Source organism: Saccostrea cucullata, unplaced genomic scaffold (genome assembly GCF_032062105.1).
Source record: "Saccostrea cucullata isolate Sc308-1 unplaced genomic scaffold, CSIRO_AGI_Scuc_v1 ctg530, whole genome shotgun sequence".
Classification (NCBI taxonomy): domain Eukaryota; kingdom Metazoa; phylum Mollusca; class Bivalvia; order Ostreida; family Ostreidae; genus Saccostrea; species Saccostrea cuccullata.
Genome location: NW_026934319.1, coordinates 497,360 through 515,258, shown reverse-complemented (window position 1 = coordinate 515,258; position 17,899 = coordinate 497,360). Strand labels below are relative to the sequence as shown.

The 17,899-nt window shown below is 33.9% G+C and overlaps 1 protein-coding gene across 1 annotated transcript in view; it reads left to right on the top strand.

Annotated features, from left to right (window-relative positions):
• Window positions 1-17,007, top strand: part of LOC134240473 (NT-3 growth factor receptor-like) — a 39,055-nt gene extending 22,048 nt beyond the window's left edge. The window contains exons 2-13 of the mRNA XM_062722557.1: window positions 1,256-1,330; window positions 2,156-2,227; window positions 6,620-6,688; window positions 7,712-7,896; window positions 8,204-8,476; window positions 8,930-9,241; window positions 9,948-10,084; window positions 10,294-10,567; window positions 10,844-11,150; window positions 13,253-13,490; window positions 14,440-14,598; window positions 16,188-17,007. Coding sequence (XP_062578541.1) covers window positions 1,256-1,330; window positions 2,156-2,227; window positions 6,620-6,688; window positions 7,712-7,896; window positions 8,204-8,476; window positions 8,930-9,241; window positions 9,948-10,084; window positions 10,294-10,567; window positions 10,844-11,150; window positions 13,253-13,490; window positions 14,440-14,598; window positions 16,188-16,379 — 2,293 coding nt within the window. The 3' untranslated portion in view covers window positions 16,380-17,007. The remainder of the gene's footprint in view (window positions 1-1,255; window positions 1,331-2,155; window positions 2,228-6,619; window positions 6,689-7,711; window positions 7,897-8,203; window positions 8,477-8,929; window positions 9,242-9,947; window positions 10,085-10,293; window positions 10,568-10,843; window positions 11,151-13,252; window positions 13,491-14,439; window positions 14,599-16,187) is intronic.
• The last annotated feature ends 892 nt before the right edge of the window (window positions 17,008-17,899 follow it).

Genomic DNA, 17,899 nt, shown 5'->3' with positions numbered 1-17,899 from the left:
ATCCTAAACTTCCCTTATTTGACAATCTACTATTTGGAGTTTAAGCCTTGGCAATACATTGTACTTTCGGCAAAAAATTATTCAAATCATTCGATTGTCACTATTGTAAACAATGTCATGTACCTAAGAAATTGAGAGCTTTCTCGACTCCCCCGCAAAAGAGCGGTAGTAAGTTAGATAACTGCGAGGTAATCGCGATATTACGTTACTGACTATCTTAAGTGCAGCCTGCATGCTATCCTTTTGCACCGGAGTTGATGGGGATATCGTAAAACGCTTGTGTGTGTTAGTGTATGTATTTACATTTTGTTTGACTCTGTGGAAAATGGAAGTGACTAAATTTGCTTCGGGATCCCTTGGTTTGTAGATCTATCTATAGTCATGCTACATGTATTTGCGATGGATGTCGCGGTGCCCTTTGTTGATAAGAAATAAACCTGCCCTGAACCTCATCTTGAAGAATTTTTTTAGAAACACTTATCAATTAAATCTCAAAAACAAAGCTAAATAAAGTAACTAAAACAAAACAGAACTTGTCTATTATTGGAACAATATTTAGTGTTGTTTCCAATCGGACTGAACAAGTTCGAAAAACACTTTCACCACTTTTTATTTATGAGGAATTCCAGGTTGCAACGGACTAACTAAAGGTAATGCGAATCGTGAAGATGGAATACAGATATCTGAATTTCCAACGCCGTGAAACTCAATTCTGTAAATATAATGCCGATTCCCCTTCTCATATAAAGAAAAAAGCTTACTCGTGAATATATTGTAATATCCTTTGGACGGCAGTGTTGTAATAAATTGAATTATTCTTTTAAAGAAAAGTCTTCATATTACCTAAATGTGATTTCCTGCTGTATGGTCTCAACGTAATGAAAATTAAATGAAAATTGTGTATTTCTAGAAACATTTTGCACGATTTCTTCCTATACTGAATTTAAAAAAGAAAAGATGAAATTAACTTAGATGCAATTGACACAGGATAAAACTCTTTAAATCCTGGTAATTTTAAGTGAAATGACAATTCTGTTTGTGCCGACCTTACAAGTATAAAAGTATTCTCTATCAGAATATACATTTTAAACCAGAATCAAGAAAAAACATGTACAGTGTATATTCATGCATTTTTTATATAAGAAAATCAAATATATCAAAATATAACTTTTTTCGGGTAACTACTTTCGTAACTGTTTTCAGTTGTTTTGTAATAATAGAAAGCAGATTTTACATCTTTTAATTTCTCTTTCAGGTTAATTGAGAAGCAATCAAATTTTACACATCTAGACAATTCAACTCTTCAATACTACTCAAATCTGGAACGATTGTAAGTTAAACGAAGTGTAACATCAAGTTTTAATAAACGCTATTCTAAGACTGCTAGCAGTGTCAAGATAGTTTGATATTAAGTACTGACATATCGATTTACGGCTAACATTTGAAGAAAATGAACGACTCAAGATTATCTTTGAGTTTAAAACTGTTATACATCTTTCTGAAACTTTAACCAGTTGTAGAAATTTCCATTTCTATTTGTTTTCTCTGTGATATCTCTTTGAATATTAGGGGAGTTGATTACTTGATCATTCTACCGGAATGTAAATTTCGTCAAGCGAAAGGTCAGGAGCTTAGAATGTCTTATATGCACAAAAATCTCGTGCGTCTGTCCTTGTGTTTGACGTCAGTGGGCGGGTACTATTGAAATTGACATGGGAGGCCTTGTAAAAATTAAAATCTATGGGACAACATTTTTCAATATAAATTTACAATTTTATTTCATAATGAAATGGAAATATATGGAATCACTGTCTAGCTTCGCCAGTTATGAAAATTATCCCACGTTTCCAACTATCGTTGATGCCCTGGCATACTCTACTAATAAGACAGTGATTCCTTAAATATATTGTAGTCATGTTAATAAGAGCTCCAATTAGTCAGATCCTTTACTTTTCAGACAAAAAATTTTGTGCATATATTACAATAGACCAGGGTACAAATACACATGTATAGCTTCTAGTACTTCGGAAGCTTTCATTTATTCGTACATTTTTTTCCAAGGACAAAATGTCCTTATTTAAAAAAAGACTGCATACTAGTATATACAAATCATAAACTGAAGATACTTTTATTTTATGTAACATTTTATTAATAGATTGATTGAAGATACTGGATTGAAGTGGATAGACTCCAATGCTCTCAAACCGAACAAACAGCTGAAAACTTTGTAAGTAAATAATTAACATCTAGATAATAAATTGTGGACAAAAGCTTAATTATTTATTTATATGGTTTTAATTTTGTTTTATTTACCTTAGTGGCTTAAGTGAGCTTTTCTTTTAAGATGATGGAAAATTATTTACAAGTATAAAGAATGTACATAATCATTGTAAATAGTATGTTTTCAAAGGACTACTGATAGGAATTAATCTACGGCGAATAAAAATAAAACAGGGAAGCGTTTCACAAAGTTATTTTGACCGGATTAAAGTATCTTGTCATAGCACATTTATAAAAGAAAAACATGTTTACAATTTGTAAAAGCACACCCCCTCTAATATCCAATATCCGTCTTTTGATAGAACATGAGCGTATAATGACAGAGCGGAAAGCCACCCAGAGCGTAAAACTAAAACATTCTAGACGAGGGTAATGAAAAACACAATTCTGTAATTTTTTTTTCACCAATAAAGCGAACTGTCTTCATTTAATTTTCTCTAGCTCAAACAAGCAAAAGATCTTTGTGAACATCTCTGATTCACACTAACAACCACGCCCCCCCCTATCTTTGATATTGTTCGAAAGACACTTATAATCTCTCGATTTCTCAATGACCGTATTCGACATTATTTGATGCTCTTAGATCTTAGAACCATTGCCAGCTTAGTTTGGACTTTCGGTAAGACCTGGCATTTTCGGCGCTACATGTTTACCGCCTGTCTAATGGCGAATACATTCTCATTGGTTAAAAAATTAATAACATCAGGAATTTTAAATTGTTGTTGACAACGACGACACGACTTAAGCTCCACCTCTTTGCAGGAGGAAACAATGTAATTGGTTATTCGATACAGTAATTGACATTTGCCCGAATTTCTATCCCATGTATACATGTATTTCAACAGTGAAGGAAAGCTGTGTAAATTCTAGAAGATAATTATGTAACGTCGAGAATGCCACGCCTTACTGAAAGTTCAAACTTAGCTGAAAATGGTCCTATTTTGCAGTTTTCTTCACAATTAGTGGTGTCCACATATTTAGAGTGAAAAATTTTCAAAGGGGCTCAAAGGGAAGAAGGGAAAAACGGGAATTGCATGGTTGTTCTTTTTAACCCCTGCGCCGGCAACCACAAATACTAGTATAGTATTTGGAACTGATTGAATAAACAATCTCGCTACATGTTGTTCTCCTGTGGGCTAAACACAATCACTTATTGAACAAAGCACTTGACTAATGTTTGATTCAAAAGTTATCTTGAGAGTTCCGAGTAAATGAAAATCCAATATTTACCATATCAAATGCTTTATTTTCTTCTTTGTCTTTTGAAGACTATTCCGTTTGTATTGTAAATGACCACTGGTTCTTAAATTTCATTAGTGAGTTTTTAATTATCTGTGCTTTTTCATTTCTATTTATTTACTCAAAAGTGGTATAATAATTCTTTTAAGTGTATTATACGATTTTTCCCCTTAACCCCCCCCCTTTTCTACGAAGCTAGGGTGGGGTTTATTGCCAGATATACAGTTTACAATGAACGATATTTGAAGAAAACGATTATCATACTGGAAAACCTCCATTAAACAATAAAAATTGTAAGCAGAGGCAAAACGGGGTACTTCAGAAACAGTGGCAGGATCTGGAGCAATGAAGGAGTGAGCATCCTCTATCGGCCGTTCACACCTGCTGTACGCTTTTTATCGTGTCGTTTCGAGTAAACGAGAAAACTTAGTGTGGAAGTTATTGCCAAAGATTTTGTTTAAAAAGTGAAGTCGACATTCAAGCCAACTCCAGATTTGTAATTATACTAGTTGAATATACCTCCCAATTCCTGAGAAACTTAATTTTAAGAAAAGTGTTCATTTGGTTTCCTTAAGCGTTTTCTAGCAATGAAGTGATTAACATTATATTTCAGATCAAGCAAATATTGTCAAGATTATAGCTGATTAATGATTGCTCAGTTAAACACCATGCTCTAGTTAATTAACAATCTTTTCATAATTTAACATCATTTGCCATAGACACTAAGGTAAGCTTTACAAATACATGTAACACATCGAAGATATTTTTGGTCATGCCTGTAGGTGTTAATTTAAAACGATATTAATTAATAAATCTAACCTAACACGCCTTTTCAATGACAAATCTCCTATTAGTCATATATCTTTTGACTTCCTACATCCCACAGTCTGAAGCTTCATGATTATACCCATTATGTCTTATGAAACAGTATTTATGTACAACCAAAAAGAGTGTTTTTCTCTTGAGAAATGAAAAATCAGGTGATTAATGGCTCATTTTCAAGGATATACGTTCTATGCACCCAATGGCTGTCTATGGCTTTGTAAAATATGTCTATGGTAAATGAAATGTAGATTTTATATGCACAAAAGGTAACATTGTGATACATACATATATGTAGAAAAACATTTACATACACTATGTACTTTACTTTAAGTATAAGTGGCAGATCTTTTATATTTATCGTCAGGAAAAGGGAAAATGCAAACAGTCAATGTTTTGGAGCTTGATATTTTGATAATATATAGACAGTATACGGATTCATGCAGTTAAAATATGCCGTTTTTTAATCGTATATTTATAATTATTTATACATTTTTTAAACATTAATTGTAGTTCTCTGTGCGTATGCTAGAGTCAGGCAGAAACTAGTTAATAATGAAAGGAATCAACTCAACTTTAAATCAAGACCGGAAATACTAGTATACGAATTCGAGGCGTTTATCAATGAAAACAGAAAGACCTGACAAAATTAAACATTAAACCTAAGGAAATATGTTTTTTTTTTTCCCATGAGATTGGTGACGTAGATCTCATTGAGCGATACATACAATACCAACAGTATTTGTTCTTCATAAAAATCTGTTTTGCGATAAAAATAATAAAACATTTATTTGATAGGATTGTAAATTAGTTTATGATGTTGCTCTTGATCTTGACCTTTATCTTTGCTTAAGAAGTTCTATCATTTGACAATGAGGTCATTAGATTTTATATTTTCAAACACCTGACTGATCAAGATCATCTCCAAAATCAAGGTCATGAAGCTAAAAATAGTTCAAGTCCATAAAATAATTCGAGTGTTCTAACCCAAAACTTGCAAAGCTGCGATATGTTTTCATCACTACGGATGTATCCATTGTAATCATAATGATATTTAATTCCTTGAGTGTCGTTAACTATTTTATCACGTATGTTTATGAATTGATTTCAAAAACTCGTTTTCTTTGTCATAGTATCTAGTGATTGCTGCAAAGTTCATAATTGGTTATTATATAGCGAAAATTTCAATGATATTTATGTTCACATAGGCTGTAAAACTCGGTAAAAGTACAAATTTTATTTCGTTTTTCATTTTTGGATTATTGGAATACTTCACAATCATTGTAAAAATGTTGAACATTTTAAGCTTGAATAATTTAAAGGTTTAAGCGATTAGTCATAAGATATCAGTGTCCCCCATGGGAAGGATTCATCTTAATTTTGTTTAACTTCGTATTATTACCGAAATTTTTACCTTTTAAACAGAGATTAAAAGCTTACAAAATATCAGGACAAAAATAAAAAAACAAAACGATCTTTAAATTCCCGGAAAAAGTCCTATATTTCATTCGTAAGTCATATTTTTTGGAGCAATTTCATCAAAATGTCAAGTGAGCCCGGGCTGAAAGAAACTTTGATCATCATTGGATTATGTTTTTAGGCTATCAATTAATATATATAGTTATAAGAGTTTATCAATGACAAAGCAAAACTTTTGCATTTACGAAAGGAAATAAGTAATTTCATTTCTCATAGAGATGAAAGACAAACATAGTAGTATACCAGTCCAAAATTAAAGCACTCTTCGTATGTCGATAATATAACACATACCGAGAGACTTCAAATTATAATTTTATCTCATGGACATATTAAAAGTTTGCATACTTTATTTGGCGTCTCAATTTGAGGGGAAAAAACCTCGGAGAATACTTTTATGTACGACTTTAGCCAAGCCTACTATTAAACAATGGCGAGTTTCAAAAAATTAATATGTTCTAACTGAGCAAGAATTCTTTTAATTATAGTATGAATAAATCCAGCTTCTCTCTCTCTCTCTCTCTCTCTCTCTCTCTCTCTCTCTCTCTCTCTCTCTCCTACAATTGTATATGCTAGATTATTTTCGACTTGGTCATGTTTTGCGAGTTCATAATTACGTTTTGTTGTTAAAAAAAATGCTATTCTACGATAATTAAACACAATGAACCTCAGTCACCCTTAGAAAAAACAATTAGATCTTAGAAATGGAACTGAGATTGGCTTTATGCTTTGTTCCATCATAGTAATACCGAACTGCGTTTTAATTAACCTTCTTCTTATATTTTTCTTGCTTTAATTAAAGGTTTTTAAGACGTAACAAGCTGACGTACCTTTCTTGGGAAGTAATTGTGGATTTGCCGATTCTTAAACTGTGAGTGTTATTCTATGCAATGTTTATTTGTGGGTGAGTGAGTTAACGCTTTAATTTACGAAACGGAAGTGAGATAATTTGCATCGGGATCGATGTGTAGTATTGTTTTGATTTATAGATAATTTCTTTGAATGGGGGTGGGGGTGATCCGCTTTGTGGTGCCCTTGTTTAGAAGATATCTTTAACTGTTTCTCGGGAAATTTTATCCATTATATAATTGTGGTTACGTTTTACTACCAGAAAGCTCTCATCCCATTTTTTTTTCAATTCAGATCTAGTGTTTTATGCTTTTTTCGGATAAAAGATTACTAGTTTTATCCCTCCAGACCTAAAGTTTGTTCTATAATTATAGTTCTTTTGATTGTTTTCATGACCTTTGAGGTACTGCTAGACTTTAATGAAGAAAAAAAGTTCATCAGTTTGTTAAGCGTTGTCTGTCAAACAAATTCCTCACATGTATAAAATTAATGTAACAAGAGTCAAAGACTAAAACAACATACTGAAATATAGAGATTAAATTTTACACAAAGATATTGTTCAAATAAGGCAGGAAGCTAACGAATAAGATATTAACAATAACGATACGATTTTTTGGAGGAATGCTCTAAAACTGAAATAAAAGTCTAAGATATAAACCTTATAGTACATGTAGCATCGAGCGATTGGAAATAAATAAAATTACTTTTGATCCTTATTTATCCATTTTTTTTTTATCTTTTGTGGTGTAGAAATGTTTTTGTGGTGTAGAACTGGTAAAAGGAGTCTGGATGAATTATTAGAAAAAAGTTATTAATAAATGTTCATTTTTAAATTACTGAACTATAGAGCATATTTATTCTAAAAGATGGGGCATTTTTGGTAAATAGTATACCGGTATTATGTATGTCGGGTCAATGTACGTGCGAGTCTAACACTTGCAAATAGGTATATATGTAAATATGGACTTACATGTATACAACCTTACCAATAGAATTTTAATGTGTTTTTATTCAGTGTTATTCTAAACCCTTTTTTCGGTCACAGGTACTTAAACGATAATCCCTTGCCGTGCAATTGTTCCTCCAAATGGATTCAAGAGCTGCAGAAAAAGAAAAATCACGTGTTAGGGGCACTTGCCTCTGAAGATTTAAGGTGCCTCGTACCGGATACCGATGAGTCATCAGGGCCAATAATGCAAAAACTCAGGAATGTAAGGCTTCAGGGTTGTGGTGAGTTTTTTCTCCAAATAAGACTTAAATTTCAGCGTTAAAGGCAAATAAACAACGAAACCACAAGAGTACATCTGTAAGAACATTAACTATTTAAGAATATTATTATTTTGTTATACTTAAGCTGATTTTAAACCACAACGATTTTTATTTTTCAATTTTTAAACCTCAAAACACCCTGCTTGAAATACATCCCTTTTTTTATGTTTGTTTTGATGACCGATATTTATTCTTATTTCATATAAACATGTTTTCTGCTGAAAATGTACAAAACTAAACTTTAAAAAAATGTACATCAAAATTTCAGTTTTACCGTCGGTTGACATCAAACCAAAAACGCCTATCATAAACGAGAGCAGCCAAATCGTGCTCACGTGTAAGGGTACAGGCGAACCCAAACCAACAGTTGCCTGGGAGACCCAGTATCTAAATTCGTCGTTCTACGTCAAATCCAGAGAAGAGGGCAGTGTGGTTGACCTTGTTATCACGAGTGCCAATGCCAGCGACTCGGGTTGGCTGACATGCAGTGCTCGAAATGTGGCGGGAAAAACAGCAGACACAATGCTGTTAAGAGTAAATTGTAAGATTAAATTCAGAATGTTTTTAAATTTTCACATGCAATTAAATCACAGTATATCGATTTTCAAAATAGTTAACTATGAGTATAAACCTCGTACTATATTGTACATTAAGTGTATATTAAAATACACCCCTGGAATCATAGGAATAAGTGAGCATATTCTTATCAAAATATCACATAAGGCCAGCTTTAAAATAAATTTTGCTTATCCTCTCCCGACTCAGGGTACAAAAAATTGGGGTCGGTAGGTAGGTGAGAAAAAATAAATTTACCAAAAGATTTCAATTTCAAAGCTATATTTGTTCAATATTTTTTCCAGAATACATAAAAATAATTTTTTTCCTGGAGGTTAAGAAAAGGTTTGATTCGGACCAGTTTTAGTCAGTCGGAGAGGGCAAACCAATAGTTGAAACACATTTTTAATGGCCTTATGGTTCTTTTTTGTACTTTCAGCTCCACCTCAGATCCTTGTTTTAAAACCTCCCGTTCAGAGATTCCATTACTGTATCCAATTCGAGGTGTCCGGATATCCTATCCCGGAGATATCTTGGTTGCACGAGGGCGAGAAGCTGAGAAAGAAATCTACAGTGTACACCTATTATTCCGAACAACCGAAAGGAATATTTAAAACTACCGGATGTTTAATTTTTGAGATGAAAAATGCTAAATATAATGGAATCTACACTTTAATTGCCAAAAATGACTTTGGAATTGCTAATAAGACAGTAAAAGCTGATTTCATGGTCGGATCGGCTGCAGTAATCGGTAACTAACTATCTCAAAATTAAGTTTACAAGTAATGATTTACAATAATTGATTTACTATTATGTTTCTTTTGGGGTTTTTTTTCTTCAAAAATTGCTGTTTGTTTTGTTTTGTTTTAACTTCATTTTCTAAGAACAAGAACCATCATTCGTAGAATATGTGAAGAAAATGCTGATTTAAAAGGGATAAAGATTTAATGAGCAAGGTGACTTAGGGGAATTTTGTAATTTCTAACTGTGTTAAAGTTCAAACAAGTATGATGTGTTCGCTTGAAATAAAGAACTACAAGTCTTTAAAAATAAATTATTTAGGGAAAATTATACCAAAAGAATATTTCCCTGAGGTATCTTGTCATAGTATACATCATTAAATTTCATTAAGTTAGTACTCTTGCAGTGCTTTAGGCCTACAGAGTGTACTTTGAGTTCAAATAGGGATTCAAGTTCTGAAAGTGCATGTATTCATTAAATTACAGCACAGGAACATTTTTGATGTTACGTTGTCTTACTTTCACCTTTTTTTTTATATGAATATAAAGAAATATGGAAAGTTTTCATTCCAAAAGAGTAAAATACCAAAATCATTGAAATATTGATTTTTCTGTTTCATAAAAAAAAAGTATAAAAACTGATTTTCTCTCCCCTTAATAAAAATTTACCATCTTTGAGCACCATTTAAAAAAATTGTGATTTTAATAATCATGCAGGTCCGGCATCCGGGTCTTTTCTGAAGCCCAGACTTCCGGGACGGAGAAATGTCAATCCCTTATTACCTTTTCAAAGGAGCTCTAAAGAAAAAGACCCTCCAACCACAACGTTTGTAAAGAAACAGGATTCTCCGGCTGTAAGTGACACGTGATCTACAGTTTATCGGTTTATATTCCTTTACATTGAAGTTTGTCTAGACTTATCGGAACACCTCTGTTTTTATATATACATTTTTCGATTGATAACATTTTATATTGATGCCTGAATTTCGCAAGTTTATTTTCTTGTAGATTCGACATTGACTTATATGAACTATTTCGCAGTTGAAGATTATTCTTATTTTAGGTGTATATCGCCATTGGAATATCAGTTTTTGTTTTCCTCGCCGTTGTGTTGGCGACCATTTTCTTTGTTGTTCGTCATTATCGCCAAAAAGCTACACGTCACACACATCACGTGACCTTCTCATCCAATAGCTCACAGCGACCACTGCTGAATTCTGATAGTACCGTGTCATCAAAAACCCAACCGCATCAAATGACTGTCATGCCTCTGACCTCCATGAAAATAGTAGAAAACCCAGCATATCAAATCAAGAGTGCAAACTGTAAAAACTCTTGTAAGTATGTTGTGCAATGTTAGATGTAATCAGTGAGAGATTGGCATCACTTTTTGATGTTTAACAGATTTCATTGTAATCAAATTCAGAGTCTCACCTAACTGAAATAAGATATATTTACATATACTAGTATGCTGAATTTATTTTTGCCATTTTTCTTTCTTTTGCAAAATCAACACCATGCCTTAAATCATATAATCTACAATTATGCTTACTTTTAAAGATGTGATAAAAGAAAAGAATTCTTAACATAAGTACATATTTTCATCATTTTAGCCATATTTTATATAAAAAGAGCAGCTATTGAATTCGTGCGAGAATTAGGAGAAGGGGCGTTTGGGCGAGTTTTCTTGGGAACCTGTAAGGACCTTACGTCACCAGGCGAGGTTACCATGGTAGCCATTAAGACACTGAAAGATGCTGCCATGGAAGACGCGAAGGTGAACTTTGACCGAGAGGCGGAGTTATTAGCTACTTTACTGCATGACAACATAGTCACGTTTTACGGAGTGTGTGTCGACACGGATACCTCTATGATGGTATTTGAGTATATGGAAAATGGTGACCTGAATAATTTTTTAAGGTATTTTTAACTTGATGATATGATATCTACGAAATTACAGGAACGCATCTTATATTTTTTCCAACATTCAATGCTGTCCTTTAATAGAAAATTACAGGATGTGATACTAGTCATCAAAATTATTCCAAGACATGTATTATTAAAGCGCGCTAAAAAACATATCAACGTTATACAATTCCTTTTTAATTTAACTATTCGTAAAGTACACTTGTATCTGTATTACTAAAGACCAGTGATTATTTTCTCAGTGTCTTGGGGATTATAAAGATGAACGTACATTATGATTTTTTTTTAAAGTTCAGGGAAACGAATTCATCTCTATATTTAGATACGATATTTCCATAATGGACAATGCGCACTTTTAAAATGCACAAGTGAAAAGGATCTGTTTATTATAATAAACTTACAGTTGCCAAATTTAATTAAGTCGTAAATTAGCAATATTCAAACAGGATCTCTATCTTGTAAAGATTGGATATAACAATGTTAACTACGGGCCTCGGTCGGTTCTCTCTCAAAAAGTTTTAATTTTTCACTGTCAACATACACTGTAAGGCCATCTTTAAAAAATGTTCTGCCTTCATCTCCCGACCGACTAACATAATGGCCCGACTCGCACCTTTTTTTTTTTTTTACATTCCACGACATAATATTTTTTCTTTTCTTTAATCCCGTCAACCATTATGATGATATTTTCAGGAAAAAAATTCCCAACCTACCGATTGGCCCAACAGTTTTACCATGTAAGGCAACATCTTTAAAAAAAATTTGTCCGTTGTCTGTCGTCGTTGTCGTCGGCGTAAACTTTTCACATTTTCATCTTCTTCTCAAAAACCACTGGGCCAATTTCAACCAAACTTGCCACAAAGTATCCTTAGGTGAAGGGGATTCAAGTTTGTTAAAATGAAGGGCCACGCCCACTTCCAAGGGGAGATAATTCTGAATTAGTGAAAAATTAATGGCATTTTTAAAAAATCTTCTCAAGAACCACTGGGCCAAAAGAGATGAAACTCATGTGGAATCATCCTCAGGTAGTGTAGATTCAAGTTTATTCAAATCATGACCCCCGGGGCTAGGGTTGGGCCAAAATGGCCGAACAAAGTTTTACATAAGATTATATAGGAAAAATCCTTAAAAATCTTCTTCTCAAGAACCACTTGGCCAAGAGAGATGAAACTCATGTGAAAGCATCCTCAGGTAGTGTAGATTCAAGTTTGTTCAAATCATGTCCCTTCGGGGCTAGGGTGGGGCCAAAATGGCCGACCAAAGTTTTACATAGGAATATATAGGAAAAATCTTTAAAAATCTTCTTCTCAAGAACCTCTGGACAAGGAAAGATGAAACTCATGTGGAATCAACCTCAGGTAGTGTAGATTCAAGTTTGTTCAAATCATGACCCCCTGGGCTAGGGTGGGGCCAAAATGGCCGATCAAAGTTTTACATAGGAATATATATATATAGGAAAAATCTTTAAAAATCTTCTTCTCAAGAACCACTGGGCCAGGAAAGATGAAACTCATGTGGAAGTATCCTCAGATAGTATAGATTCAAGTTTGTTCAAATCATGACCCCCCCGGGGCAAGGGTGGGACCAAAAAGGCCGACCAAAGTTTTACATAGGAATATATAAGAAAAATCTTTTAAAATCTTTTTCTCAAGAACCTCTGGACCAGGAAAGATGAAACTCATGTGGAATCATCCTCAGGTAGTGTTAATTCAAGTTTGTTCAAATCATGACCCCTGGGGGTAGGGTGGGGCCAAAAAAGTTTTGTATAGGAATATATAGGAAAACCTTTTAAAATCTTCTTTTCAAGTACTTCAAAGCCATGATTAGTTATATTTATATGGAATCATTCTCAGGTAGTGTAGATTCTAGTTTGTTCAAATCATGATCCCATGGGGGGGTTAAAATTCAAGCCTCTCCCCCCCCCCCCTTACCTCAGTAAACTAAGTTCTGATCTGATATGTGCTTTTTCCTAGCCGATGTTCTCAGGTGAGTGCTGTGGCCCATGGGCCTCTTGTTTTTAAGGTCTATTAGTAACATTCTTTTCAGTCTGGTACATGTAATTTAGAGTCTTTAGTAAATTTGAAACTGTCTTTCAGATGCAACGGTCCAGATGCCAAATTCCTCAATAAGAGTACATCGTTTGTAAAACCCCTTTCCAAAATCGAACTACTTCATATTTCAAATCAAATTGCCAACGGGATGGAATACCTTGCGTCCCAGCATTTTGTTCATCGAGACTTGGCAACAAGGAATTGTTTGGTTGGAGACAAAATGATCGTCAAAATTGGAGATTTTGGAATGTCACGTGATGTCTACAGCACAGACTATTACAGGGTAAGTGTACTTTTTCTAGTCAGTTTTAGCAATGATAACTCTTTAAAATTACAGAGGCTTTTGGAAATTTGAAAATAAAAATGTTTGAAATTTGTAAATAAAAATAATTTTAAAAAATTTATGAGATCGACATTTTAAAATACTTTGGACTTTCGATCAAAATAGACATTATTTTTGCCCTCTTTATAAAATATGCTGTACTTTTAAGAAGCAGCTCGATAAACGACAAAGGATATTAACAATAATCCAAACAGACATTAGGATGAGAAAATGACATAATATTTTAGATTAAAGAATGAAAGTCAAATTGTTTTTGTTCGGAAGATTAATGTGTAATTGGTACAATAATCTTTGGATGTCATTTCTTCCGGTTTCAAGCTCTGTTTAATAATTGACAGATTCGTAGAATACAAAGGACAGATATTTAAATTAACGCGTGGGCGCTTTGGAGAATTTCTCCGAGGCTAAAGTTTCCCGTTGTTGATACATAAATAGGAAACATATACAGTCAATATACATTCGAAGTAAAAAAAATCGGTATTTCCTACAAAAAACTGTTTCAAAAAACATGCAGGGGTTGAATTTTCCTCTATACTTACATGTACAAAATGTATATCGACCCCCTACACTCCATTGCACTCCTATTAATTAAAGGAGTGTTTTTAAGTAAAAGTAATTTTAAAATCAGAGGGTTTAAAGATATTTTTTGAATCACGTGATCTGGAGACTAAAATGTATATTTGTTTATCCATTTTCTATTGTTCGGTTAATTAAATTTGGTCTAGAGAAAAAAATCAGCCAAAAAATCAAGTTCATTAAATTTTACGAAGACAATCCATCCCCTTGACGTAATTTGCAATTATCAACATTCTTCGACAAATACGAAACATTGAATGCTATAAATAGCTTTCTTTGAAAGGGAATCTTCATCATATTATTTTGTCTTCAGGTAGGCGGATCTACTATGCTTCCAGTGAGGTGGATGCCACCTGAATCCTTGCTTTATAGAACATTTACCGTTGAATCGGATGTTTGGAGTTTTGGTGTGGTTTTATGGGAAATTTTTACATACGGGAGACAACCGTGGTACGAATTGTCAAATCATGAGGTGAGAACTGTTTTTATACCCCACGCAACTAGTTGCGGGAGGTATAATGTTTTTGACCCGTCCGTCAGTCAGTCAGTCAGTCAGTCCGTCAGTCAGTCCTCTTTTTTGTCAGCGCAACTCCTCATAAACCGCTGCACAGAATTTCGTCAAACTTTGCAGGTATTTAGGACACAATGTGTAGATGTGCATATTAAAAATTCCGATTCCTTTATTTTTCCGTTATTTTCCTCATTTGGCCATGCCTTGAATATAGAGATGAACAGTTTGTCAGCGCAACTCCTCATAAACCGCTGCACAGTCTTTCGTCAAACTTTGCAGGTATTTAGGACACAATGTGTAGATGTGCATATTACCAGGAAATTCCGATTCCATTATTTTTTCCGGGAATTTCCGCACTTTTTAACCTAATCATTTGGCCATGCCTTGAATATAGAGATGAACAGTTTGTCAGCGCAACTCCTCATAAACCGCTGCACAGAATTTCGTCAAACTTTGTAGATATTTAGGACACAATGTGTAGATGTGCATATTACCAGGAAATTCCGATTCCAATATTTTTTCCGGGAATTTCCGCACTTTTTAACTTAGGCATTTGGCCATGCCTTGAATATAGAGATGAACAGTTTGTCAGCGCAACTCCTCATAAACCGCTGCACAGAATTTCGTCAAACTTTGCAGGTATTTAGGACACAATGTGTAGATGTGCATATTACCAGGAAATTCCGATTCCAATATTTTTTCCGGGAATTTCCGCACTTTTAAACTTAGGCATTTGGCCATACCTTGAATATAGAGATGAACAGTTTGTCAGCGCAACTCCTCATAAACCGCTGCACAGAATTTCGTCAAACTTTGTAGATATTTAGGACACAATGTGTAGATGTGCATATTACCAGGAAATTCCGATTCCTTTATTTTTCCGGGAATTTCCACACTTTCCAACTTAGACTTTTTGGCCATATTTAGAATATAGAGATGAACAGTTTGTTAGCACCACTCCTCTTAAACTGTTGTACATAGTTTCTTTTATCCCAAAGAGTTTTGCCTATTATTCAAGAAAATTTCTCCCCCCCCCCCCCACCACTTCAAATTAATGTTTGGATTTGTATAATGCCAAGAAATTTTGATTCCATTATTTATCTATTTTTAAATGTCCTCATATGTAAGACATTTTGATGTGAAGATTTTTTTGCAATTATTGCCCTTTTTGATCTTTACTATGTATTTAAAGTGCACTGTGGCTTTCATTATGTGCTTCACCGTCAAGTTTTGGGGGAGCGTGGGGTATGTGAGCTAGCTCACTTTTTCTTTCATTAATAATATAACTCCTGTAAATTTCAAAACGAGTCTAACTTTAATATTGAAGACTTTACAATATTTAAGTTGAAAACTATGCATATGATTGAAATGCATCTTTGAAGCATGTTATGGGTGGAGTAATCTAAAAATATTATTTTCCAGAACCAGTAGGGCTGTGAAGATGAAACATACGCGTGAAAGCTTACTGAAATACTATAGTATACTACCTAGTATTGCACGTAGTGCATTTTGATACCAATTTCCTAAAAAAAAAATGCTTTCTTTTGCAGGTCATTCATTACGTAACAAACGGAAGTACGTTACAGCCACCCGGAACTGACATATGCCCGGAAGACGTTGCAAAATTGATGGCGTCATGTTGGAAAAGGCAACCTCATGATCGTTTATCAATAAAAGAAATTCACTACAAACTTGATAGAATATGTATGTCACAACCGACGTATCTGGACTTAATAGCCTGAAATCTAGCGTCATAAGCGCTGAGTCGGAATAATGCCGTGTCCTCAAGGCTTCATTCCAGACGTGGTTTCTTCGAGACTTCCGGGATTTTTTCATCATTTGTGGAGAGTGACAGAAGCAGAACCTCTGATGTGTATATAAAAATCCTCTTTATTATCACAGTTTTCGAGGGATAATCAATATAATTTGTTCTGAGTTACCTTTTTATAGGAATTTACAAAAACAAGTCTCGACGATGAAAGGGTCGCTATCGACTGGGATGAAAAGGCCTTTGAGTGCCCACGTGAGATAACAGACAGGTCTGCTGAGAACATAAAGGGGATATTTTTGGTGGAGAAATATCATTCTTTGTTTCTTTTTCATGAAACTTGATATAAACTTGCCTTTGAATATAGAATTCCAATGTTTTAAAAACTGTCAGTTTACTGGCAGTATAACACTACTTCATGCTGCTGACTGAATGTGGTATCGACCGGTGTCACGATGCATTTCCATGTACATGTACGTGCAAAGAAAATGAAATATCTGAAATACTCAATCACTTTGTTTTCAGGTGTTGTCTTCAACGGACATTTTCTAGGATTTCCGTGTAGGGTCTACATGTTTATCATTGTCTTTGCAAAAATTATATAATTAGGTTACATAAAAATGTAGAATCAATAGTTTTTCTTTTTCAAAAAATTGGTTTTTAAGGTAATGTATTCTAATTTTAAAAAATCTAATTGCTTCTTTAAAAAAAAAATCGTGAACGCTTAATTTGAATATATATTGCCCCTCAAGGAAGAAAAAACCTTTAAAATTATGATATTGCTCTGTGTGCCTGCTGTAGAAAGAGCCAATCACTACCTTAGTTGTACTTATTGAAAGATTTTTTTCAAGTTTGATCAAAACCGTTAAAACACCGATAATTGCGCTAAAATTCCTTGAAGCTGGCAAGTACATGTACATTGTACTTTTGCATAAATTTTCTGTTTTATTTTTGTGTCGGTAGCCAAACACAAACTTGCCGTTATAAGTTGACAGGACTGATGGGATATTTTTTAAACACTAAGGAGACATTCGATAGAGTCTGCTGTCCTAACCTAATGGAATTTGCCACTCAAAGTTTATTAACTAATCGATTGATCCGGACAAAGGGGCACCACAAGGGGACTCAGACAAAGCGACAAACTGATCCAAATAATTCCTTGAAGATGATCAATCCTGACACGACTTTTTCTACGGTGTCAGTTGGTTTGGTTGTTAACAGGAAATATGAATATTTTTATTTTGAGGAAGAGAATCAAAGAGAGTAAGAGATCGTAGTGTCTTCTTACTGTGTGAGGCCGAAGAAAAGAATTGTGTGTTTTCGGTAACACATGCCAAAGAGTAGGGTAGACACTAGGTGATAACTTTTTAAAAACTTTTTTTGTTAGCATCAGTTTATTAATCAAAAAACACTTTTCGGCATGTACATGTGTACATACACGTGTATAAATAAAGATACACTATAGAACAGATGCGGTGGTAAAACTAGAGTCGG